Below are 25,166 nucleotides of genomic sequence, written 5' to 3' on the forward strand. Positions count from 1 at the left end.
GAGTCACTGACAGCCCGGCTGGCCTGTGCGTGTGGGCCCCCAGCCCCAGATCACACTGCCCACTGCTGGCTGCTGTCACGACTGCCGGGCTGTTGAAAGGCCAAGAGTCCCAGGCCGTGCCATGCGACCTCACCCAGTCCCCACACCCGTCAACCGCCCACTGTTGGAAGTGGCGCTGGGCTCCCCTACCGGGTCTGAAGCACACCTGACGCAGCTGACTCTTGGCTCTGTGGGCTGTGAGCCCCATCCATGCCCCATCCAAGTGGGGGGGGGGGCGCATGGCCACAGCAGTCCTGAGGGACAGTGTCACAGGGCAGAGCGAGGGCTGCATGGCACACGGCTGCGCTGAGGTTGAGTGGGCAGTCGGCTGCCCAAGGGCAGAAGAGATTCCGGGGTGGTCAGCCGGCTTAGGGCTCAGAGGGAGCCCCTGGGGAGTGTTTTTGAAGTCCCCACGTTCCGGCCCCGACTGGTGAAGAACTGCTTCGGCTGAACTACAGGGGCGGCCCGAGCAGCAGCACTCGAGACAGCTCCTAGGGGGGAGGGGGGTTCCCGAGGAGGCCTTGTAGGACACAGAGACGGGGCTCACTCGAGGTCACACAGCTGGCTAAGGGCAGATCTTGGGTGTGGACACAGGGCACTGGACTTTTCTCTGTCACGGGAGTTCCCAAGGTTCCGGGGCAGGGGACAAAGTACCCACGGGCGTAAGAACCCAGAGTGGGGCAGTCGTCCAGCTGGTAGCCAGCGGGAGGCGGGGGGTGTCTGAGCTGTTCTGCCTCCTGGGAGTATTCCTGGGTGCTGGAGGATCGAGGAAGAAGAGGGAACCCTCCGTGGTCCCCACAAGGACCCTCATCTGGTTCCCCTTCAGGCTCACACGGGAAAACTGGGTTCTAGGAACCACAGGGGGAACGAAGAGAACGGTGAGAGGCTCGTTAAACCCGACAGGTGGGCCGGGGTTTCACCTCGTCCGGGGAGGTCGGGTGGGCTAAGGGAGCGCGCAGGCCATGCAGGCCGCTACTCGTTTCTCTCACCTCTGCGCGCCCGTCCTCCCTCCCTAGTGGAAAGCCTTTAGCCCGCAACCGTGCTAAGCGAGAAACTGTGAGCCTTGTCAAGGGGTCAGCTTGGCTGTCCTCAGCCTGTGCGTAAGCTAAGGGAAGTCCTGTGGTGGGAACGGAGAGGCCTGGCCCCCACCTCCAGGTTTGCTCCCCATTTGCCAGGGGAGTTTCTGTAGCTCTTGGGCCTCACTTCTCTCTGTACATGTAAGAGAGAAGCAGGGGACAGGGCCGGGGGGTGAAAACAAGGGACGTTCTGAGACCCCGTCAAGCTGTGACAATCCATAAATACAGGACAGGAGGAACTTCCTCAGGGTATCTGCCCTGCTCTGTCCCTGGATGACAGCCAAGTGGCCTGAACCCAGCTGTCTCAGATATGCCAGTGATGGCACACAAGGCCCAACCTCTGTTTTCTAGGTACGATGCACACAGGGTTGCAGAAGCCCAAAGAGCTCGCCCGTCAGCCCAGGGAGGGCTGAGTGATGTGAGACCGGGCCGGACAGAGTCACTGGCCCATTCAGCAAACTTTAATGACTGCCTCTGTGCACACGCAGGGAGCTGGGGTAGGGGGCAGGGCTGGAGGGGGTGCTGGGTCCTATGTGCTCCTGAGCAGCGGCCAGGGTCCTGGCTGGATGGGAGGCTGAGACCACGCAGAGTGGCCAGATTCACTCAGGCAGCACCTTCTCCAATGAAGAGCAGCCCCAAGTGGGAAATGCTGGGGAAATCACAGACACACACACAGACACACACACACACACAACACGTATTTCAGGGAAAAATAAAGGCAAAGGGGTTTTCTTCTTGACACTTAAATGAGGTCTCAGAGACAAAGGTTTTCCTGAAATCAGGGTGTGTGCATTTGTGATGTCTTACTTTCCCTGGAAAAGTACTGTTGTCAGAATCTGTGATTTTATTTCTTCCAACTACGAAGTATACCGAAGGAAACAAAGAGGGAGCGGCCAGAGGTGGGGGCCTGAGGGCCCAGGTTAGCGCCAGCTGGCTTCGGTCTGGGTTCCGGGCAGGGCGTGCAAAGCTGCTGCGCGAGCAAAACGCTACCATGAAGGCATTCCACGCGGCTTCCAGGAAGCGGCCATATGTGCTGACACGCATGTGGACAGAGCAGTCTGGCTGGCCACCTCTCAACGCTGGTGTTTCCTAGAGCTTTCCATTGGCAAACGCTGCCTCCTGGAACTGAGGGACAAAGGTTTTGAAATAAGCCCTGGTGGGAAAGAGGGGGAGAAGAAAAAAATTGCGGTTAGCACAAACAACTTGGAAAAAAGTGCAACTCAGAGCTTTCAACCTAACTCAGAACAGTTGTTACTTATTGTTCATGCCTCTTGGTTGGATTTCCCTTCCTTGCTGATGCAAAACTCTCTGGATTTTTCCAAGGGAGGTGCAAGCAGTTCACTTCTGTACTATCGTGCACGGGTCTTTCAAGGGCCCGTATGTAGACTTTCCAGGATGCTAGGTCCTGTTAGACACCAGTACGCGGGCTCCCTCTGCCTCTCCCAGGCCGAAGACGAGGGCCCGACCCCCGCGACACGCCAGAGAGTGGCCCAGCCAGCCACCTTGTCGTTTCTGTGACCAGAAATATAAAGAGAGCTGTACTCTTCACTCGGTTGGATCTTTGACTTCATACAAAGAGGGTCTAATAAAAAGGGTTTCTTGTGTTTCATGGTCTCCATTTATTTCCAAACATGTGTGCAGTCTGGTCTGCTGGAAAAAAAGCCAGGCTGGGTATCAAGAGAAGTTTCCTTGGCTGCTTATGGAGAGGTACAGGATCTGGGGCGGACCGTCTGGCCTTTCTGGCACCCAGATTTGAATCGGTAGAGATGGGCTCCACATTCTGCATGGGCCTGCTCTGCCAGGCATGGTATGTGGTGCCCGGGGCTGCCAGAGGACCTGGACAGGGCCCCTGCCAGCAGGAGATCCTAGTTTAGAGGAGCAGACCAACACATCGTAACACCAACTGAGGCGGTAAGGGCATGTATGGGGTACCGTGAGGTGCTGGGCGGGCACGACCAAGGAAGGCCGAGGTAGGGGAAGCATTTCGTGTTCCAGGCAAGAAACACAGCAGGAGGAGGGACTGGGGGCAGGGGGTGGCCCCCTGTGAGCCGGGAACTCGAAGTTCTGCAGGAAAACAGCAGGTGAGGTAGGAAGTGGAGGGGCAGGGTGGCACCCCTTGCCCCTGGTCACCCTGCTTGCCAGCTACTTCCTTCTCCCCAGCGCCGTTCTCACACGAGGCCAGTCACACCCTACTTGTCTGAGTGGCTCACTCGGAACCGTGACATGAACCAGGAAGGGCCACCTAGAAGCCCAGTCACCACCAGTACCACCAAGGCCCCAAACAGGGCTCCGCCGGTGCAGGGGTGAGTAGCCCCGCACAACTCAACAGGCCCTGGGGTCCCCCAGTGCAGTCACACGAGACCTGACTGCCTGCCTGCTGCCCCAGCACCAAGTCAACGGAAACCTCTTTCATCCGGCCCTGGCCTCCGCGGGCTCCCCCCTCAGGGAGCCGTGCCCCGGGTGACACCGGCATTCTAGGTCTATCTCCCTTCTCCTTGCCGTGCCCCTGACGAACTTTTTCTCTGAAACCCTCCTGTCTCGCCCCCCACGCCCCTCACACATGGTGCTGTTCTCAGACTCACCCCCTTCGGCACAGAACGACCCTCACATCTCCCCTGAACTTCCAGCCCCACATTCCAGCCACCTGTGGGACTCTGCAACCTGGGTGTCCCTGCAGTTTAAACCGGTGCCCCCCAAATGAAGGGCTCCTCCATAGCACGAGTCTGAACGTGCTTTGGCCCATCTGCATTTCTGTGCCCGAATCCTGTTTCTACCTCTCCCTAAAGCCCCGTGGTGAATTTATCCTGAAGGTTCGTCTTCTTCCTCCACAATGTCCCCTCTGTCCTTCGTGACACGCCCTGGCTCCTTCCTGTCCTTCAACAAAACTGACGCTGAAGGCTGTTTCTCCCCTGGACACAGGTGGACTTGGGCTTTCTGTTGTAACCGAATATATTTTCTTGGAGTGTGGCTCTCTGTCACTCCCCCAACCAAGACCCTGCGTGTTCCCCAGACGTGCAGCCTGGCACTCAGTGGTTTTCACTATCTGGCTCCAACATGTCAAAGAAATCGTTTTTGCCCTTTCATTACATTTTTAGGCTCATGCACCCCTCCCTTGAAAAGCTAAAAGAGCAAAGGATCCTCTCCCAGAAAAACTGCACGGAAGTCCCCTGCCCTGCAACTGGGGAGGAGGTCACAGACCCCCCAAAGCCCAGGCATGGTCCAGGATGCAAGCCCCCTCCTCCGGTCAGGCCACCTGCTCTTCTCATGTGCCATTTTCCACTTCACGCTCAGGCCAAGTGCGCTGGCTCCTATCAAGTCTTCCCTGGTGACCAAGAGGTTCTCTCCCTGCCTACAGACAGTCTCTGTGCTTCTCCCGGTGTCTGACACATACGCCTATGTGGTACTTGCCAGCCCACGGACAGCACTCAGCGCGACCTCAGTGGCTGTCATTAACGTACCTACTGATGGCCGCTGGTCTGTAAAATGTTAAGGCAGGTCCATGACATGCTACTAAGAAGAGAGACGCAGCCTCAGGGAGTGGACAAAAGCGATATCTAGGTACAGAAGAAGAAAACGCAGTCCATTCTCAAACTCCAAATTATGCCAACAGTTAGTGAGAAAGAAGGATAAAGCTCCCTCTTCCATCCACATCCTGCTTGACGCGGTCCTGAGCCAGCCCAACGGTCACCATCTCTGAGCTCAAAGCCCCTTTCTGCCAGCTGCATGGCTACACTCGTCCTTACGGCCCAGAGCCACTGCGATGAGGCCCGAAGAGCCACAGTCCCAGAGCGAGGCTGGGCGGCCAAGGGAAGCTCTGGGCTGTGTTCGCCCGGTGAGCAGGGCTGATGAGCCCACCCTGACGTGATGCTTGCATGGGACCATGTGGGCAGGGACCTGCCGGCTGTCTGCCACCACCCACAAGTGCGGGACAGTCCTTCCTCCCCATTCCTTCCGCTGCTGTTAGCCCAGTGACACGCACGCGTTCACCAGAGAGGAGCCTGGTGGCCCATCCTTGAGTGTCAGCGACAGACAGGCCGCTGCCAACGTCCACTGCCTTTGCACTGCTGCTTGAAGTACCCCATGGCATGTGACCGACCCCGGCACCCCTGCGCAGGGCGGTGTCCCCGCCCCAGGGTACAAGCTGGCCTGGCAGCAGGCCCCTGAGAAGGAGCCCGGATGGGGCTGCCTGACACTGGGGCGCACCCTGGGGCCTGGGGCAGGGCGCGCTCCCCGCACCTCCGGCGCTGCAGGCCCAGGGTCACGCGGCTCCTGAAGCAAATCTGATCCACTCAGTTCTTCCTTGGAAACTTCTGGGGTAGGGGCTGCCGTACTCCCAGCTCCTCAGACAGAAAGGTCTTGGCGAGAGGGAGCCTGCTTTAGAGCAAGCTCTTTCCTCCTTCAGAAAATTCTAAAGTTTCCTGTTCGTCCTGGGCTTTCCCTGCCAGGGTGAGCTGCGTGACGCCAAGGGGAAGCAGTGTGGAGAAGGGCTGTCGGGAGCCAGGAGGCTACGAGCTGTCGTCAGTGAGCGCTGCTCCGCCTGCCTCCTCACGAAGTCACTTCAGGGAGACGGGGGAGGAGGAGGGGGAAATGACAACCGGCTCCCACCCATTTATAGATTTTTTTGTTTTTAAGGCTGTTTTCATTTATTTCACTCTTTATCAGAGAAATTGGAGAACTGCCCAGGGCATATCTTGCCAAAGGCACTAGTTATCTGCCACCTTTTAAAAAACTCTTTGACCCAAAGACAAAACGCATGGCAAGCTTTAAAGTGTGGTGGGCTGCGGGTGGCGGACCTCCCGCTCACGGCCAAGAGGAGCTGTGGGGAGAGAGGCCCTGAGTCAGTTAAACTCATCATTCTATCCATTCATGCTGGAAGGGCATTTATTTTTAGACCAAATTCGAGCTAAATATGCCTCAGGACAAAGTAAGGTTCTGACCCTCTTCACTGGTGGTGGTCCCTTTGCTCTGGGTGTTATGAAATCACAGCTCAGGCCAATCCCAGAGTCTCAGGTGAGAAGAATAAAACTGGAAGAAATGACTCAAGCTGAAGAAAAGCTGGGTAGGTTTTCCGTGATTTCAGAGCAGGAGTGGTCAGGCAGGGAGCGAGGCAGACAGACCCCTCTGGCCAGGAGTCAGAGAACGGGGTGCTCCGCGGGACATCTCTCCCCTCTCCAGGCATCAGGTTCCTCAAGTACCAAGCAGGGAGCTAAGTCTGGTGATCCCCAGGCCCTGTCAGCTTCGGGTGTGAAGGACGAGGTAGTGCATGTGGTGTGCGCGCTCGAACCAGCCACAGCTGAGTTCCCGGCCCGGCACTGCCCCTGCCTGTATCACCTGGGCAAGAGACTCACCTCTTCAGCTTTAATTTCTTCAACTCTAAAAGGGGAAAAATAGCCTTACATTGCCTTGAAGGGTAATTCTCATCAGGATTAAATGAGATAGCCCAAGTCAGCCTTGGCCCAGTGCCTGGTTGAAAAGATGGTTGGTAGATGTCAACAGCTCCCATCGGGACCAAACTGGGTCTGAGGGCAGAGGATGTGAGTCTGTGGGAACAGCCAGAGCAGGTATGGCTGCAGAAGAGCAAGCCCCTGTGTGAAAGAAGGGGGCCTTGGGTGCTGCCCTCCGTTCATCCCTTCTGCTGTGGCTTCTTGGCTAAGTTCAAACTTGCAGGACACTGTGCATCTCCTGAAATCCAGTCCAGGGCTGCCGGCGGCACACCCGGGCTGTCTAAGGGTGAGCTGTGTGCTGAGAGGCACCTGCAGGCTCTGCTGTCCTTTGCCTAAGCCTGCTGGCTCTGCTCCTGTGCCAGGCTCTGATCAGGGAGGGGGTGGCAGCTGGGAACTAGAGGGATGTTTAAGAATCCCGGGGCTCTGGATGCCCATGATGGGGGTATATCAAAGTGGGCTGGGGCCTGCAACAGATCTTCTGTTCAGGGCAGTAGGCATGGTAAGGGGGGTGTCAGTGGGTCAGATGGAAAGAGTCCTGAAGCATGAACAGAACACATGGGCCCTAGTCCAGGCCTTGGTTTGGTGCGTCCTCTGGAACTGGGACTCAGTTTCCTCACCCGTAACAGAAAGATTTATACTTCATGGTCTCTTAGTGCCACTCACTACGGTTCTAAGATATCCATGCGACGACCCTGAGCAAGCCACTTAACTACTCTGTTACATGAGAGCCCTCGCCAAGCCCAAGGCCAAGGCCTGGCACAGCACAGTCGCAGGAGGTGGCAGGGCGGTGAGGCGGGGTGGCTGCTGTGACTAGCTGCCAAGCTCCTTCACCAAGAAGACAGGGTCAGTGATGAATCCTGCAGGGCTCCAAGAAGAGGCTTCGGGATACCACAGGCAGCTCATGAGAGGGACGGAAGGCTGACTCCTGGGCTGTCCCTCTGTCCTCCCACCAAGGGAAGGTGCCATTCCAAGTTCTTGTTAATCATCTGTGATTGTTCTGTGGAAGGGGCTCTGCAGACCCTGGAGTTATGACAGCGGCCGTCAGGGAAATCCTCGGAACTTCAGGAGAAGGCAGTTAGGAACTTTGCCCCAAAAAGGCTCATCCACAGGGGTTTCCCCTCCTGTAACTGCAGTTCCATATTTATTCAACGGATCTTTTCGAAAGAAGAAAACAGCATCTCAACATTGGAATTGGTACAGCTTTAAGAAAATAAGAGCAAAAACTGAAAATAAAGCCCGAAGAGACTGGGGACTCAGGAGAAAGGGAAGGAACGACACGAAGCAGGTTAAATGTGGCCGGCGCTCCCAGCATGCCGTGTGTGGCAGGAAGCCCTGCTTTCCGTTTGCAGGCCAGAAAACAGAAGCTTCGTGAGTTCAGGAAAGGTACCTACCCAGAGGTACCCTGATTTCGGGCCACAGGAGTGTGTCTTCCCACCCCAGGGCCACACAGGAGGCCACACAGGAGGCCACACAGGAGACCCCGTGGCCTTGCTGCCTCTTCAGCCTCTTACTTGGGACTTTTTTATTTCACAAAAGCCTAAACAATCATCTTCTTCCGAAGCAGAACGCAGTCGTCTCTTTCTGGAATTCAAAAATACTTTTCGCTGGGCAATCATGAGATGAGCTTTGTGCTGTTTGCCGGAGTCAGGCCAAGGCGGTGGCGGAGAGGGGGCGGGGCGGGAGAAGCGGTTCGGGGACACGACCCTCATTGTCAGTAAATCAAGGAAATATAAATCAAGTCAGAATTCATTTTTGCAAATAGAGGCAAGTTCCAAAACATCTAAGGCTCATTTCTTTTTCCACTTTTCTTCTGCAGCTGTGACTTCCACTGGCACATGTTTTTAATCAGTCCTATGAAAACCGATTGTGGTCTGAAAATCAAAGGCGTCCCGTAAATAGTGTGAGGCAAGACCTGCTAATCATTTCTCGGGGTCTTGCCTTGTCCTCGTTGTCCCCGGCGGCTGCTGTACATATGGACTCATCTGGGGTTGCTCGTGTCATAGAGGTCATCCCTAAAATAGGATCTCTACAAAGAGACCTGGTCCTACTCCCATGCCCTTCACCCCAAAGGGCAAAGGCCCTTGTGAAGACTGCCCCATCCCACTCTGGGTGCCTCGGTGGGCAAATGACTGGCACAATGGGAGCTCATTTTGTGGCTGTGCCCCAGGCGACGTCAGCCTGGCTCTCTGGTGCGGGCTTCTGGAACAAACAAGTGGTTGTAACTGGTTCCCACAGTCGCCCGAAATGTGCCGACCTCTGAGCATGCCTGGTTCATTTTTAGGGGGTCCTAACTTGCCAAACAAGGAAACCAACACGCCTGAGATGCGAAGGCTTGATGGGTGATGGGGCACATCACCTCACATGCTCCCAGGCTCCCGCAGGGCCCTCGCCCTCAGCTGGAACCGATTGTCCCTCTGCTGGATTCCACGGCATGCTGGGCCTCCGACCTCAGGCCCAGCCGTGGTCTGCCTTGAGTCTGGAATGTTTAGATCGGTGTCTAGACGATGTCTTGTACAGCGCGGGCTCCTCGCCGGTGAGACGATCGACGGCGAGGACCGTCGCCCCAGTATGTGTTGAATTAAATCCAATGCTGTTTTAGGAGGACTTCACCAACCAACCAACCAGGAGCCATTTCTAGACATCAAAGTATTGGGATGAAATCTGGCTCCTGCTAAATCATAGGGTGTCTTTAAATGCTTACTAAAATGATCAAAATTACCTAGTGGTTCTCTCTCCTTCTGAGGCTCTCCAAGGAGGCCCTCTGGAGCCTAGCCAGTTCCTCTGGGCTATGCTAGCTTACAGCTGGCTTCTGCGACTGCAGGGGTGAGGCCTTGCTCCCAAGGGCTGCAGGTGTCCCTGCCTGCGGGGCATCCCGGGGAGCTGTGTACTGAGAAGGCGGGGGAGGGCAGGACAGGCCAGCTAGCCAAATGACAGGGAGGGACGGGAGTCCTTACGGGTTCCTGAGCCTCCCCCAACCGCAGGGCGCCCGTCCTCCACGGGCTCCACCTCGGTCACATCCCAGCCGCCGTCCCCCAGCCATCTTACACTCCCTGATGGCAGACCCGCGGTGGTACTCACCCATCCCTGCGTCCCAGCTTCGTGTCTAGGGCTCAGCACACAGCGACTCAATAAATACTTCTCAAACCCATGTAGACATTTGGCTCAAAGATGTACTTTAGAATCATACATTTTTGGAACAAAAGGAAATCTCAGAAGTCAGATAGTTCAATCGTTACAGGCAAGGGAAAACTGAGGGCCAGAGAAGTTAGTGTTTCCTCTAACACAGCGTACGATAATTATAGCTGTCAGCATACAGCTTCTCTGTGAGTCAAGGGCAGAATTTCGGGATGGTTCATCCTTGGTGCCCAGTGCACTCACCTTCCTTTGGGCCTCACAGCAAACGAATACCAACTTGGCGCAGGAAGGAAGGGAGGGAGGGAGGGAGGCAGGCCAGCTCCAAGGCTGACCAGAGGCCCTGGAGCTAGGGGCAGAGTCTCTCTAGCTGGGCAGGACTCTAGGGATAGAGTCCTCTCTAACTTGTACCTCTCAGCCTGACGCTGTCTCCATCCTGAACCTACCTGATGAGAGGCTGGGAAGAGAGGGTGCCCGTGTGGCCCCTGAGAGAGGCTGGGCCCCCATGTAGGGGGGTGGGCTGAGATGACGGGGTGTACCTGGCTAGAAGGAAGCCAGATAGTGGGTGTTGGGGGCTAAGGAGTGTGGTGCTGCCTGGGACCCCAGAGCAGAGCCACAGCCCTGGGGGCTCATCTTGTCTCCCAATCTGCACCTGCCCACCACGCCTCGGGTGCCAGGTGCCTCGGCTGTGGGCACCAATCCTCTGCTGGCTCCGCCCCGGGCTACACGAACAGGAGCCGAGCCCTGGCTCTGGCCGACAGCCGTGTGGATGCTGGTGGTGGGGACGAAGATCCCTCCACTGGCCTGGCCAGGGCAAGGGCTTCTCCTGCGCTCACCTGCACTGGGGAGAAGCGGACCGCCTGTCTGATGGCTGTGAGTCATTGTCAAGGTCACAGATTACCCTCCCCTCTTAGTCAGCGAAGGGGGGAAAAGCCAAAGGCTAGACCTCAAAGAGGAAGTGCTCAGGGTCCCAGCTGAGTTGGCCGGGCCGAGGGCAGGTCGTCCCCGAGTCACACTCCAGCAGGCACAGCCCAAGGCTCCTACTCAGCACTGCCAAGCATCAGCCTCCCCATCAGACGGCCAGACCCCCAAAGGACTAGGAAACACTTAGGAAATCAACTTTTTGGGGCATAAAAGAGTGCTGTTCTCCCTAGAGAATCTCCTTGGGGCTATAAAGTGGTGTCTGCCTAAATCTGGGTTCTCTCACTTTGACTCTCAGCAGCTGGAGGCTGTAGTTCATGTCTTCCCTGGCTGCCTGGGGCCCTGCCTGCTCTCTGGGTGCTTGCGTCCTGCCCCCTCCAACAGCTGGGTGTACACAGATAGATGCCCCTTGCACACATGGGGGAGAGGCAACAAGGATGGCCATGCGCCCTCTTCTTTCCAGTCTCATCCCCACGCCTGGCCGCTGAAAGGCCATTCCCAGACATCTGGCTCTCGGGGCCTTACAGAAGGAATAGCAGCAATTCCAAAAGACGAAATGGGAGAGGATGCCTGAGGCCTACCGTCCCCGCTGGGCTGCAGTGGCCTTTGCAGAAACCAGGTGGGCTCTGCTGAGCTAGGGGAGGAGCGAAGATCTCCAGCAGGCTGGCAGGAGACAGAATCTGGCAGGCGGAGGGCCTTATGGGTCCTGTCGGTCCCATTGAGGCACCGCAGAGGGCCGGGAAGAGAACAGGCAGAGCTCACCTGCTTGGCGGGCCTCTTCCCCTCTGCACCAAGCCCGGGGCCCTGCCATGCTGTGCCCAGCTAGCTGTGGCCCCCGTGTCAGCTAGACAGACAAGGGCAGGAAGGAAGGACTGGAAGGAAAGGGAGGACATACATACAATGAAGATAAGTGAGACCCACACATGGTATCCAACACCCTGGTTCCAGTGATGGGTGTAACGGCTGGAGCGGGTTGTAAAACCCACTTAGTGGGTCCCGACTAGCATTAACATGAAACAAAACAAAATCAGGATGTGTCATGTGTGGCAGGGGGAAACAGTTTTCCAGGAAACTTTTGTTTGAGTTATAAATACTGGATGAGGATATAAAATAAATGTGTTCCTGTGGATGACAGGAACCCCGAAAGCTGTAAGTACACGGGAGGGGCTGCCTACTACCTCCTAGACATCGTGCCATTTGCTTCCGTCTCTATTACTTTACGTTGACTCCTTCTCCTGGGCCTACTACCAGGGAGGCCTTATTACCTGTCCTTGCCAGGGAGAAATCTACGATTCAGAGACGCCAAGTAACTTTTCTAAGATCACACAGGGAATTGGTGGCAATGCTACTTATGAATCCAGAGCTGACTGACCCCGAAGTACACATTCTTTCCCCATTGCCATGGCTTCCAGAGGAACAAGAGCTGGTAAGGTATGGGGGGGGCAGAGGTCTGCCTCGGGGCAGCTGCAGGACGCTGAGTCACCAGGACGGTCATCTACGGTGAGGGGGTGTGCTTGGGGACCACTCCATGCTTTGATGCGTGGATCCTCCCCTCCCAAACATCGGCTTAGCTAGATTTCAGTCCCCTGTGTGAAAACGAGAATTGCCCGCAGCCCGGTTACGAATTTCGAGAGCTACTTACTGCCAGCTCCCTTCACACCCACCTCTGTTCTTGCACAGCCCCCTAAACGGCCCTCTCTCTTACAGGTTCATGTGTCCAGGGCTGTTGAGTGCTCTCTTCAGTCCCCCTCTGGGGACCTGCACTGGGTGGTTTTGGAGTCAAACTGTGACTGCAGTAACAAGGGACAAAGGGGTGAACTTGGCCTCCCTCTCACTTGTCCCTCTGGTTCCTGGAAGTACTCAGGCGCCTTGATGAAGCGTGAGGCCTACTCTGAATGTCTGCGAGAAGGTCATGTGACACGTGCCATCTACCAGCTGCACATGCCAGACATCATGAATGTTCGCTAAATAAGGAGCCCCAGAAGAGCAGAGGGCAGAAAGTCCTTTAACATGAAGGTCACCTGGCATCTTAGAACTCTCCAGGGCTGTTGAGAAGGACTACATCTGTAAAGTGCTATAAAATGGGAGGTATTATTATCTTGAAATAATTGAGCTGTAGACTAGAGAGGGGAGGGCTGAAGTGTGATTCCGGCTCTGCCTCTAACTTGCTCTGTGCCTGGAGATGGGCCACCTCACCTCCCTGAACCCCAGATGCCTCCTCGGTCGAGAGAAGGGATGGCTTCTGAGTTCACGTCCAGGTCTAATACACTATTATCCATTATTATTACTATTATTATTGCTTTGGTCGCAATCCAACCACTTTAGCCAGAGACGGTGTCTTAAGTGGAAACAGTAATTAATAAATGAGCTCTCCCTGCGCTTTGCTCGAGGGGTTCTCTCAAAGCCTTAATAAGCATCATCGGAGACATCACATATATCTGCGGTTTCTAGATCGCTCTCCTTTGTCTCCAGATCTGACACAGGACCCCAAGACTGAGTGGCCAGCATACATCCCGGCTGTCTTCCTTCCATCCCTCAGCCTGGCAGATGACCGAACATTCCTTCATGGCTAGCCCCTGCTCAGGTCTCGGCGCCGGGTCCTGCAGGGATCAAGGGATGAATCTGAGCGGGCCCTGGCCTTCGGAAACCCACAGACACTCGGCTCCTGGAGCAGAGAGCGGCATGCTAACTCTGTCAGGAGCTGGGTGGCTTCACTCTCACATCATGTGCCAAGCCCTCCCAGACCTCTTTCTTACTGTGATTGCCCCGCATCAACCAGAGCAAACTCTCTGCCCGGAGCTGGCTCTCTTTTCTGCTCAGAGCTAGACCAGGACATTATCCAGCAGGCCAGACGTCTAGCGTCTTTAATGACAATAATAATAATTTGCATTTATACAAGGCCTTTCATCGGGGAATCTTCAAGTGTATCACAAACAGTAATTAATTCCCCTTCGCAACACTGGGAGCCAGTTAAGTAGGCACTTGTTTGCTTTGCAGGGAAAGGGAATCTTTCTGGACCACGCAACAAGTTGGGGGCCTCCCCTCCTACCCTAACCGACCCAACCCTCAAGGCCTGGTATAAGCACTGGGACTTCCACAAAGCCCGTGGCTACCCACCCCAGCCGTGGCATCTGTCCTGCCTCTAAGCTCGAGGGCCAACCGTGGAGCCACTCATTTGGGACCAGCCAGAGACAGAATGGAGGAGATCTCAGGATCCTGTTAGGGCAGGACTTGCCCTAACAGTACCTCTGAGGGGACATCCTCTAGCCCTGGCCTGACTACCTTCCACGAGGGAGAGCTCATTATTTCAAGGCACGTCTACTAGTTGTCATGTTTTGCCTTAGTCTAAACTGAAATCTGTCCCCTGGGACAGACCCCCACCCATGGGTCCAACTTGAGTCTTCTGGAACAAAACACCCTATCTCAATGGCTTGGGGTTGCAGGTTGATGTCTCTTGTATACACATTGTCTGCTTCCGTGATGACCCTCGGGCACAGCAAGGTGGCACACGTTCAGCTGAGGTTTCGGGGGGCTTGTGAACGGAATGGCTGGGGGCAGCTGAGCCTCCACCACGTACTCGGGGCCCCGAGGCCAGGCTGCCTTCCTGAGCACTCTGGGCAGGAGCTCCCTGGTGTCACTGGCTCTGAAGCCCTGGGTCTGCCCAGCTTTGAACCCGGCTCTTTAGATCCCCCACCCCCTCTGGTGTAGACACTGGAGGCCTCCATGTTCATCTTGGGGGACTGCACCTCAGCGACACAGAAATATTCCCACGTTCTGCCATGTGACGGACGAACAAGGATGTACATCCTTTGTTCCTGGATCTAGTAAGTCCAGGCGTAACTGTCAACGGCGGGGACTAGTTCTTGGAGACCAAGCCAGACGAAAACCTTGTTTGTTCCTTTTTTAGCCCTTCTTGGGACGCCTGGGTGGCTCAGTTGGTTGGACGACTGCCTTCGGCTCAGGGCGTGATCCTTGAGTCCCGGGATCGAGTCCCGCATCAGGCTCCCAGCTCCATGGGGAGTCTGCTTCGCTCTCTGACCTTCTCCTCGCTCGTGCTCTCTCTCACTGTCTCTCTCTCTCAAATAAATAAATAAAATCTTTAAAAAAAAAAAAAAAAAAAAAGAATAAACTTAAGAAGAGGAGGCACCGCCGCTGAGCCGGGACAGACACAAGGACAAGAGTTCTGCAATCCCCTGTCCTCTCTAGGAGGTTAGAGGCAAGAGAGGCCTCAGGATGCGGGCAAATGAAATCCTTTGCTACATTTATTTCCAGAAGCTAGCTCTTCGAGGGAAATCCACATCTCCCTTGAGAGACTTCTGGGTCCTTGTTGGTAGCTTTCTGCCTGGAAAGACCCCACCCTCCCTTTCCCAGAGTACAGGGTTTGGGCCTCACCACGGGGGGAGTTGTGAGCACGCAGCAAAGGCTGTTGTTTTCCTAAAACCTGCCCCCTTGTGAATACGACGTTTGGCTCGTGGTGATACAGCATCGTCCTGCTTTCCTTTCACATGATCCCCATTCTCTGGCCTAGAATCAGGAGGGATCATTTCTGGCTAGGATTTGGACTGAGTCACTGAGCTGGGGGATATTTGGGAGGAGAAAAATCCAAGGGTGTAGAGAGAGAAACTGCTAGGGTCGTTCTGTGGCAAAGGGGACCCGGCAACCATCCCTGCGTGTGGATCTGAGAGTCCGAGGGAACTGAATTCAAATACGGAACGGTCACTTGGTTCCTGCGTGTCACTCGGGAAGCTGCCTGGCCACCCCAAATCTCTGTGTATTTCCCGTAGGACTCAGCTCGTGCGGCTGTGATGAGGAACCTGCGCCAGGCACGTGGTAAGGACTCAGACCATGTTGGTTTCCTCTGCTCCCGCCCTCCACGCCCACCACACGGCTGCAGGAACGCTCCGAGCAGCTCACTCCTGCCTCGCTTTAAGGCAACAGACACAGACGCAATCGCTCCTGTCTACGAGCAGGTCTGGAGTCCCTGGGAGCCCTGCCTGGATGGGGCCGGCATTCCGGAGGCATTTAATATTTGCTGAGTGAGGAAAGGAACCAACTTGATACTTGGTATTTTATAGTTTATAATATGCTTTTAAAATAAGCCCGTTTTAAGCCAAGCAACAATCAAGTGTATGAAATAGAGACCGTTGCTCTACCCCCTCCCTGGGCACTTCAGGAAGAGACAGACGTGGGCAGAGCAGGGAACCCACCCGAGCTCGGCTGTGCGGTAAAGGCAGAGGGGGTCCTGGGCAGAGGCTAGTGCCTCGTGGCAGCACGCTTGCCCGGGAAGGTCTTCTGTGTCTTCTGTGGCCACGGGCTTGATGCAGGAAGGGCAGGACTCTGGGGCACTCCCGTTCCACTACCGGGTTCTCGGGACCTAGCTGTGGTGCAGCGGGAGGGCCCTGCTCAGCGCGGTTCCCCACCCCACATGTGCCCTTAGCATCCGCAGCTCAAAGTGCGCAGCATCATCGTGAACCTGGTGACCTGAAGGAGCTTTCCGTTTTAAAAATCAGAAACATTTGCTAAGTGTAAGCTTTCTTTCTCTCAGACCCTGGGCCTCTGGTCCTGAGTTAACTGCAGGGATATTCCCTGGTGCCAGCTTCCCTGGGCTGCCATCCCCCATCCCCCCAGGGTGCGGTAGCGCCAATGCCCATGGCCCACCTTCTTCCTCCTGACGGCATCTTTCTGGGGCACAGTGATAAGTGCTCTTGGACACAGGACTCTGTTCCTTCGCAAAGTGCTCTGCACATTTTAGGGGCCTAAAACAATGACAAACTACATTTCCTCTTATTCCTGGTAGCCTTTGAGAACCAAGAAAGGGGATAGGAAGTAGATTTTAAGTCCTGGGCTACTGTGGGCTCCTGGCTTCTCCTTCTTCCCCATCATCTAGCCTCCGAACTGCTGAGAACCGCGGCTGGATGCGGAATGAAAACGGTAGGTTAGGAATCTTTCAAAATTTGCCCACACAGCTGGCCCAAACACAATTCCCAACGGGAGCTGAGCGCTGGAAATCGGATCTGCCCACAAAGCCACCTCACCCGTGGAGAGTTCATAACCACCTCCTGGAAACCACTCTGACAACACACCCGACGGAGGAGGGCTGTCCCGGTGGGATGGCGTCACTGCACACCCCGGGGGACGTGGAGCCCGATGCTTCGGGAGTGAGGTCGGCTCCCGCCACCGTGAGCTCGTCTGTTCTGGACCCCGTAACAATTTCTTCGTGCTGCTCGTATCTGACCTCTGGGGTAGAACTCTGGAAAATCATGGGTGTTCCTGAAGCTGAGAGCCAGCTTCCGGTCAGAAGTGAGCAAAGAGGAGCCAGGACGTGGGTTCTCCACGATAGGCACCTAAAGGAGATCAAGGTCTATGCTGCCTGCTGGGAAGGGACCAAGTCTTCATGCTTCTGGCTGTGGGGCACCCCTCTTCCCGCAGACGCTGCAGCCACCCCTCCCAGCACCGCTGACGGGGACAGGTAAAAACGGGCATGCTAGGGGCCAGCCCAGGCTGCAGTGACTCAGAAACTGAGGCCAAGCAGTGTTAACCTGTTGCCAGCCAGCGAGGCCCCTGGGAAAAGACCCCACAGACTTCTAAGATGCGGATACATCCGGGAAGCAGCTTCTACTCTACACAAAGGCGTCTGGCCGAAGCAGCAAGTGGCGGCCCAGAGTTCCGTCCCCACTCTGCTGGCTAAGCTCTGTGTTCTCCCAGTGCTACGTGCCCACAGAAACAGACAGGTTTCTTTCTTTCCTTTTTTTTTTTTTTCATACCCAAAGCTATTAGTTAAACTCTGCTCCGCACCAACCCAAAGAGGGCACCTTTTCTAGTGAGCACAGAAGTTCTTTATAGACCAGATCGGCCCTGAGAAGAGGACCATTCATTTCTGTACTTTGGTTTCTCTATTATGTACCTGGAGCACACAGGGGATGCCTGTCACTAGGACGCCAAGTTCATAAATTAGAATCTTGTTTGGATTGCTAACGGGGGAAGACGATGAAAGAGATGAGTCCTCTCCTAGTCTCTGAATTTTTTAAGGCATTTTAAGGACCCATTTCTGTTTCTCTGACTGCAGCCACCAACCTACCTCAGCACTCTGGGCTGTTCCTGCCCCACCTTGTAGTTCAGACTCAGGGAAAAACACAGAACAGGGGCAGGATGGGTCCTCAGGGCAGCATTGGCTCCCTTTTACTGCCGTGGTGGTCAAGCCAACCACTCTGTGTTCTCTCCCACGGGGGTACAAATCGTGTACCACCTTGAACCATGCTACTGAATGCAGTCAGACCCGCACAGCTGGGGTGTCTTTTTTCCAGAACTGGTGAACACGATGGATGCCAGAGCCAGCAGACCAATAAACACAGTCATGTAGCAAAATAAACCATAAAAGAGCAGAGCAAGTCCCCACCCTCTGCAGATTCCACCAATCTCAAAGCATGCTTTGTGTCGCTACTACTGGGAAGAGAGAGTCAAGCTCCTCAGTAGTTACTCCAGGACTCTCGCTATACAAAAACTGCCTATTGCAAGTTCGAAAGTCAGAGGAAGTTGGATCCCCAAACCCTAAAGATCACCTAGTCGCGGGATCAGCGAACTTCTTCTGGAAAAGGCCAGATGGTAATCAGTTTGTGTTTTGTGAGCCTTATATCCTCTCGCTACAGTTTGACTCTGCCCTTGTGATAGCAGCCCCAGATGATATATAAAACTTTATTTATAAAAACAGGCAGCTGCCTGTTGTTTGCCAATTCTTATTCTAGTTCAACCCCAGTATTTTCAGAGGAGGAGTGAAGTGACTCCTTCACAGTGACTTCCAAAAGGGAGACCATCCAAAATGGAGACCTGCATGGCTTGGGGGGAGGGACACAGACACTGCTGCCTGCCTTAGAGCTACCCGGGTGGAAGGCCAAACCAGCCTCTGGGGTAACTGGAGAGTTTGACTCCCACATTTAACTTCAGAGAGGCCCAAAATGCAAGTGGAAAATCACAGGTTAAAGTCTAATGGGACGGCAAAGACAACCCACATATCAAGCTTGGCTGGCACGGGTGTAACCATCGGTTATGTCCTCCTAAGTATATGTTGCTAAGCTTCATCAGTGAGACTCTGGCCCAGCCTTAAGAGGTCTCTGGTGAAGGGCTGGAGAGAAAAGGGGAACAAGGTCCTGTGAAGCCGCTGGCACTTGTCTGTGAAACACAGGAGAAGAAAACAGCAAATTCATTTTTTCCAGTCAGCAGCTAGTCAAAGCTCTAACAGGGTATAAGTGGTCAGAGAGGACAAACCCTGTCGTCCAGGGCTTGAGAACAGGTTGTTTTGGCTGTCAAGCATTTTCAAAACAAGTTTTCTTGGTCTCGTGACAGGTTGTGGCAAGAAGAAGAAAATGAAAAGACTGGAAGATCCCATGATCCCGGCTCCGGATCTCCGCGTGGGCCAGCCCTGCCTGCACGGTCAGGTCTGCCTGCAGAGTATGCAGATAAAGCCGGTCTTAGGGCTAATACCACCTCACCCGTGACACCATTTAATCAAGTGATTCCTCTAAGAACTCTCTGGCAGCTGGATAATCATTCTGATCTGGGAGGAATAGGTCAAAGTCACTCTTAAGCCCAAGGGCGCTGTGCGGCTCAAACCCACGCCCTGCGTTGTTTTAATTTTCACCTCATGTTACGTGGACAAATTATGCTTCTGCAACTGAGGTTAAAACCATCTGCTCTAAGGTGGATTTTTCCATCTCAACCACAGAGCACTTAGGTCGGGTGGGGCAAAGAGATCAGCACGGAGGCACCAACAGCAAGGGCCAAGATCAAGCTGGTCTTCGAAAGTGCATTCACTCCCTACCAGGAGTGATCTCACTCAGGGGCTTAACAAACTTGGCCTCAAGGAGGGGATGAGTCAGACACAGAGCTGGCCATGGCAGCACCAAAGGCCACGCGGCGAGATGGGGATCTGGAGAGTACTGTTATCAAGCAACCCAGGGCAAATGTTCAGAAATCAATTAGACAAGTGTGGCGGAAGTTTCCAGATCCCCTAAATTAACACCGAAGAGCCTAGGGTTGCATACCCAGACTTCAACTCAGACTCAAGTTCTGAACAGTTGAATGACTTTGGGCTCCCTTTCTTGGGTCTCCTTTGTCTCGCTTCCAAAGCAAGGCGGCTGGATGGGCCTTCTGGCTCCAGGGCTCTGGTCCTCAGACTCACTGGAGCAGGGGGCATTGGGTCATTTACCATCTCGCCTGCTACGGCCATCTCAAGTCACCACAAGGGACAGCTGAAGTCCCCACTTTTGGCACTGTTCCCAGAAGAAAAACTCTGTGAAAGGGGCCTGGCACTTCTTCCGTGAGACAAATTACCAGTTCACAAAGGCTGTCTTCGTTCTGCCGGTTGTCTGCAAGCATGGGTTTCTTTTCTGAAGGAAGAGGTGGGGGTACGGGAAGGCTGGTACAAGACAGCCCCCATCATGCCTACTCCTACCCTCAAACACACACAGGGACATCCCCAGCATTTCATATCTCTGCTCAGGATGTGCCTTGAAGACACTGCCTAAGGCAAGCTGTGCAGAGCTTATAAAACCCGAGAGAAGCCTAGAAGACCACTGAGCTCCCTTTCCCCAGAAAGCCACACAGACTGTTGTGACTGATTCTTGGGCTGTCCTTTCGTATAGGATGCCCCGTGAAATTTAAATTTCAGGTAAACAACAAGTAACTTTTTAGTATAAGTATGTTCTAAGTATTGCATGGTATCTACTGATATTAAAGGATTCAGTCTCTGAAAGCCCTGGGCCCTGAAGTGGCAAAGAAGGGGGAAAGGACTGAAGGCAAACATTCCTTGACAGCATTCCACCAACATGACCACAGAACTTCGTTTCTCCTGCCTTTGTGACTGGTTCCCAGGCCGCAGAGGCTCTAGTGGGATTTACACATCTACTCCCAGGCAGGACACTGCATGGATATGGACTTTATGGATCAAAGAAAACCCTCATTGCCCACAGAAGAAAAGGTCAAATGTCTCAGCAGTTAATAGCCATGGTGATTAGCCGAACACCAACAATATGCCCGCGTTTTATGATCCACTTCCCGTCGAACATTCACAGTCCTCTGTGAAAGAGGACTGTTCCCTCACGGGCAGATGAGAAAACCAACGTCTACAGGGGTAGCAAAATACTCCCACAAGTGGCAGGACCAGGACTGGACTTCTGGTTGGTCTGATTTCAGAGCTCATGTTCCCTCCAGGCTGCAGACTCTGACCTGCCTCTTCTTTCTCTCCTGCCTCATCCACCACGGCCCTCTTCAGTGCGTCCTGGCTACCGGGAACCTCCTGCTTCCTAGCCTCCGGGCGGTCTCTTCCCTGTGGCTGGAACGGCCTCCCTCCAGCACATCTTACCCATATTCCAACGTCAGCCTCCTCAACCTCAGGAAACAGACCTCCTTTCTCTCCTACTGCGTTCCCCCCTGCACACGGCGCACAGCGCTGCCTTAGAAAACAGCCATTTATGGGGCATTCCCACCCAACTCTGGTTCCACGAAGGCAGGGAAAGGGTCCCACATACCACTATCATGGTGTCTGATACCTACTTTGAATACAGCAAACATCTGCTGGCTGGCTGAGTGCTGGTGATCTGGGGAGAGCCTAATCCCAATCAGAACATGTGCAAGGCCGCCCTGGGCCACTCCGAACCTGGGTGTCACCCAAGGCCGAGAGCCTGGAGACTCTGCAGTTCCGAACAGAATGCTGAGCTCAGTTGCCTGGCCGAGCTGGGAGAACTCAATCAAGGGGGAAGACAGGCAGGGTGGTCTAAGAACAGAAAGTAGTTGAAAAGTCAGGAAACCCAAGGTATATTCTCAGTTCCTGTGCTGTGTTACCCAGTGACCTTGGATGAGTCATCTTGCTTTGCAGGGCCTCAGTTTCATAATCTGTAAAATAGGTATAATGGCAGGGGGCGCCTGGGTGGCCAAGTGGGTTAAGCCTCTGCCTTCAGCTCAGGTCATGATCTCAGGGTCCAGGGATCGAGCCCCGCATGGGGCTCTCTGCTCAGTGGGGAGCCTGCTTCCCCCTGCCCCCACCTGCCTCTCTGCCTACTTGTGATCTCTCTCTCTGTCAAATAAATAAATAAAATAAAATAAATAGGTATAATGGCAGTATTGATCTCATAGGATTGGTATGAGAATTATAGGAACTGAGAATCTACGAAGCATTTGGAGCTGTGCTGGTACAGTACAAGCAATCGGCACACATTCACCATCATCGTCTGTCAGATGATCAGGAGAGACTGGAGGGTCCACTCTCATTTCTGTTGAGATGATGCCCTTTCAGATACATTCCTATAAATGTCACTTTTCTGGGCAACTGGGATAATGACTATTTAAAGACTATCTGATCCCTACGATGACCGATAATGGGAAATTTTGGTCTTCTACATTTTGATTCTGATTTTTAGAGGAGCCACAGGGCTCCCCACTTTGTAATTCTGACTCGTACCCAGTGCACTAAGTAGTTAAAGAATGGATGGCTTCATTGTCAGAACGGAACATCAACCAGAGATGGGGCGCCCCACCATCCATCAGCAGGCTTTGTAGCTGGGGCTCTTCGAACTGGGTGTGTTGCGGTCCCCAGTGCTTTGCACCTACTCTGTATATCATATATATCACCCTGAAATGTTGGCTGAATGAATTACTAGCAACAACCTAACCGCAGAAGCCACTGCTACACTTGGTTCTTACAATCATGGCTGCCCTGAAGCCTGTTCTCCTGACTCGGGCCACAGCATCTGCACTGGGCAGCTCGGCCCCGACTGGCCAGGAGGCAAAACACTTGTTCTCCTCAGAAGTGAGTTCAGATTAAGGATGACTCGAGAGCACTGCAGCCTCACTTCTGCTTTCCTGGCTTCCATTTTCCACCAGGCATGACTAAGTGCCAGGGCTTCTGTCTGTCTGGGAAGATAAGAGTCACTGGAATTTTTCGCCCCCTTCTCCACGTGCGGCCTTCCTGCTAGTTTGGAGGGTGTGAGGCAGCATCTCTCCTTCGCTCCCTTACGACACCCCCCCTTCTTCCTTTGCCCACTGATTCTAGTGATAAGTTCGGCCACAGGGATGTTTATTTTCCCTTATTAAAGGTACTCCGTGCCAGGTCTCTATATTCCCAGGAGAGCTATTTCTGCTCGAGAGTACCCGGGGCTCTCCCCCCTGGCCACAGCAGCCCCCGGCCTCCCAGGTGAGCCGGCAGGAACACAGCAGGCCACACACCGGCTGGGTGGATGGCTGTGTGCCTGCGGGCAGTGATTTCCCTGCATTGCTCCTGGGAGCAAGGGAGTGGGCAACAGGCAGAGTAAAGGCAGGAGGTCAGAGGCGGCTGGGGCTGGCCCCTGGACCAGTGAGCAGGGGCACAGTGTTCTAATCATAGTACTGTCTGGTCTTGAACGCGCTTTTGCAGGAAATGAAAATGGTGCATTGAACGTCAAGTCTATGCCAACTGCTGTGCTAAGGGGCTTCTGCCAATCCTTTCAGTTAATTCCCACCACAATGGCTGATGCGTACCATACTCGGTCTTGGCTGTACCAGATGGTTTCTAAGGTTCCTTCCAAGCTCCATGTCCTGAGACTGGTCCCCACTGTCACACCTACACTTCCGCTCGGCCACCGATCTCAGCTCTGCTGTGGGCTCTGCTGCCGCTCTCTGAGCAGAGGTAACTGCCCCACTACCTGCTCCTTGTTTCTGCTCACCTCTATAAAGCTGCCACTTCAACAAGTCATGAATCTGGCTCATTTGTGCTGCACGGTCTGACAACACACAAGACAGAATCCCATTTCCGAAGAAGCGAGGCCTCTGCCTGTCGCTCATAATGTGCGCAGGATGGACGGGCCTGACTGTTCTTTGCTGCTTCCCTTTTTTCTAGAACTCATGCCTTAATGAAAAGTGATCAAGACCAGCAGCTTGGCCCTCCTGCCTTGGCTGGACTCCACATCACACATGACCACCCCGAGCAGCCCTGGCGGCACCTGTCAAAAACAACACGTACATCGGAACGGTCAAGCCTAATTCCCAAGAAGCTGTTTTAACTTGACATCTGAAAATGTATTCCATCTAGAAGTATTTTACTGGGTGTGTGTTCAGGGCATATGCGTGCACGTTCCACAACCGGAGTGTTCTATAAATACCAGATATGGGTTGTACGAGAAAGCATCACGTACAGAGCGTACTTAATTCCATTTAGTAATGTTTTCAGTTTGCGTCTGACCTCTGCCCACAGAGATGGAATTTTCTCAACATGGATAAAAAAGCAATGCTAAGCTACCTTACACACAATTTTCACTTAAAATCCCCCAATACAGGGGAACTTAGTGATCATCAGCTACTAGCCCAGTGCTTTTAGATGAAGGCCCGAGGCCCGAGGTGAAGTTTCTTTCCCAAGAACACACGTGCAATTGATAATCGTGCTTGGATGAGACCGAGGTCTCCCAACTCCCAGGCCGCTATTCTTTGCATTATGTTCACTTACTGTTACATTTCTTCTTCCAACAGCTCAAATTCTGTTGAGCTCTGATTCCATTGATAAATGTATGTTTCTACTTTGATGTGCTATAAAAAAAAAACCTGAACCCATTTCCCTAGCCTTTTGGCTCTGTAGGACAGCTGCCTATTTTTCCAAGAAAGAGAATAAATGACCATAACTCACAAACAAGGAAGTATCTGTTATGTGGTTATCGCCACATTTTCACGGGGGCTGGGAGGGATCATCAGAACCCTTCCCTGAGCAGTTAGTAGCTTTAAGATGGTAGAGCTCGGTTCATTTCCATGACAAAGATGTCTTGATTTCCCAGCTACTCTTTTCATGTGCGGTTTCTTCTGGCTTACATGACTGAGACCAGAAAGGAAACCCTCACCCTGTGTACCACTGAGAAAGAAGGGCAGGACGGATGTGGGGGTGGGGGTGGGGGGGATGGCGGGGAAGGATCAGTCCTTAAAACAGACTGCAGAAAGCCCAAAGAGTGGAATCAAAAAAAGCTAGGGACACAGTGGCAGGGCCTGTAAAAGAGGGCCTGGTGGGGTCCTGCCCAAGGGGGGTCAGGAGGCTGAGCAGGGCTGCAAATGCTCTGTGCCTGGTACGGCCTGGCCGGCGCAGGCTGGAAGGTGGTACGTGGCTCTCTCGGAATGACGGCTGCATTAGCAGTAATGGACGGCCAGGCTTTTGAAGGAAGCTTATCGTTTCACAGCAACAGATGTCAGGTTCTAATAAATAACATGTTCTCTCTGACCTACGCAATTTGGAGAGGATGCCTGGACGGCAGGCAGAGCTGGATTCCTCCCCATCTCGCTTGCTCTCTGTTCTAAAAGGAAAAACAAACCAAATCCCTTAAAGATACTTTTCAGAATGATTCTCTTGGAGAGTTCAAGGACCCAATCATTCTGTGTTCTTTATTTGCTTTACTTCTCTCTTCACAGCTTCCATAGTTCCCAACCCTGGGAGGGACAGGCATACTTGCCCAGGCAGGAACCTGGGGCATACGGGTGAGGGGAAGGCTTGGGTGACCCTGGCCTTCCCTGGTTCTATCCTGGTTCTGTTCCCATCCTCCCGGGGCACCCT

General features: G+C 53.9%; 1 protein-coding gene across 3 annotated transcripts in view; it reads right to left on the reverse strand.

The window, feature by feature from the left end:
• Positions 1-1,939: 1,939 nt before the first annotated feature.
• BABAM2 (BRISC and BRCA1 A complex member 2) overlaps positions 1,940-25,166 on the reverse strand; it is a 406,214-nt gene continuing 382,987 nt past the window's right edge. For 2 of the 3 annotated variants that reach the window (XM_044261850.1, XM_044261851.1), the window contains exon 12: positions 1,940-2,268. In XM_044261850.1, coding sequence (XP_044117785.1) covers positions 2,205-2,268 — 64 coding nt within the window. In that variant the 3' untranslated portion in view covers positions 1,940-2,204. The remainder of the gene's footprint in view (positions 2,269-25,166) is intronic. The other variant, XM_044261852.1, reaches the window with a different exon arrangement.

This window comes from Neovison vison, chromosome 8 (assembly GCF_020171115.1).
Source record: "Neovison vison isolate M4711 chromosome 8, ASM_NN_V1, whole genome shotgun sequence".
NCBI lineage: Eukaryota > Metazoa > Chordata > Mammalia > Carnivora > Mustelidae > Neogale > Neogale vison.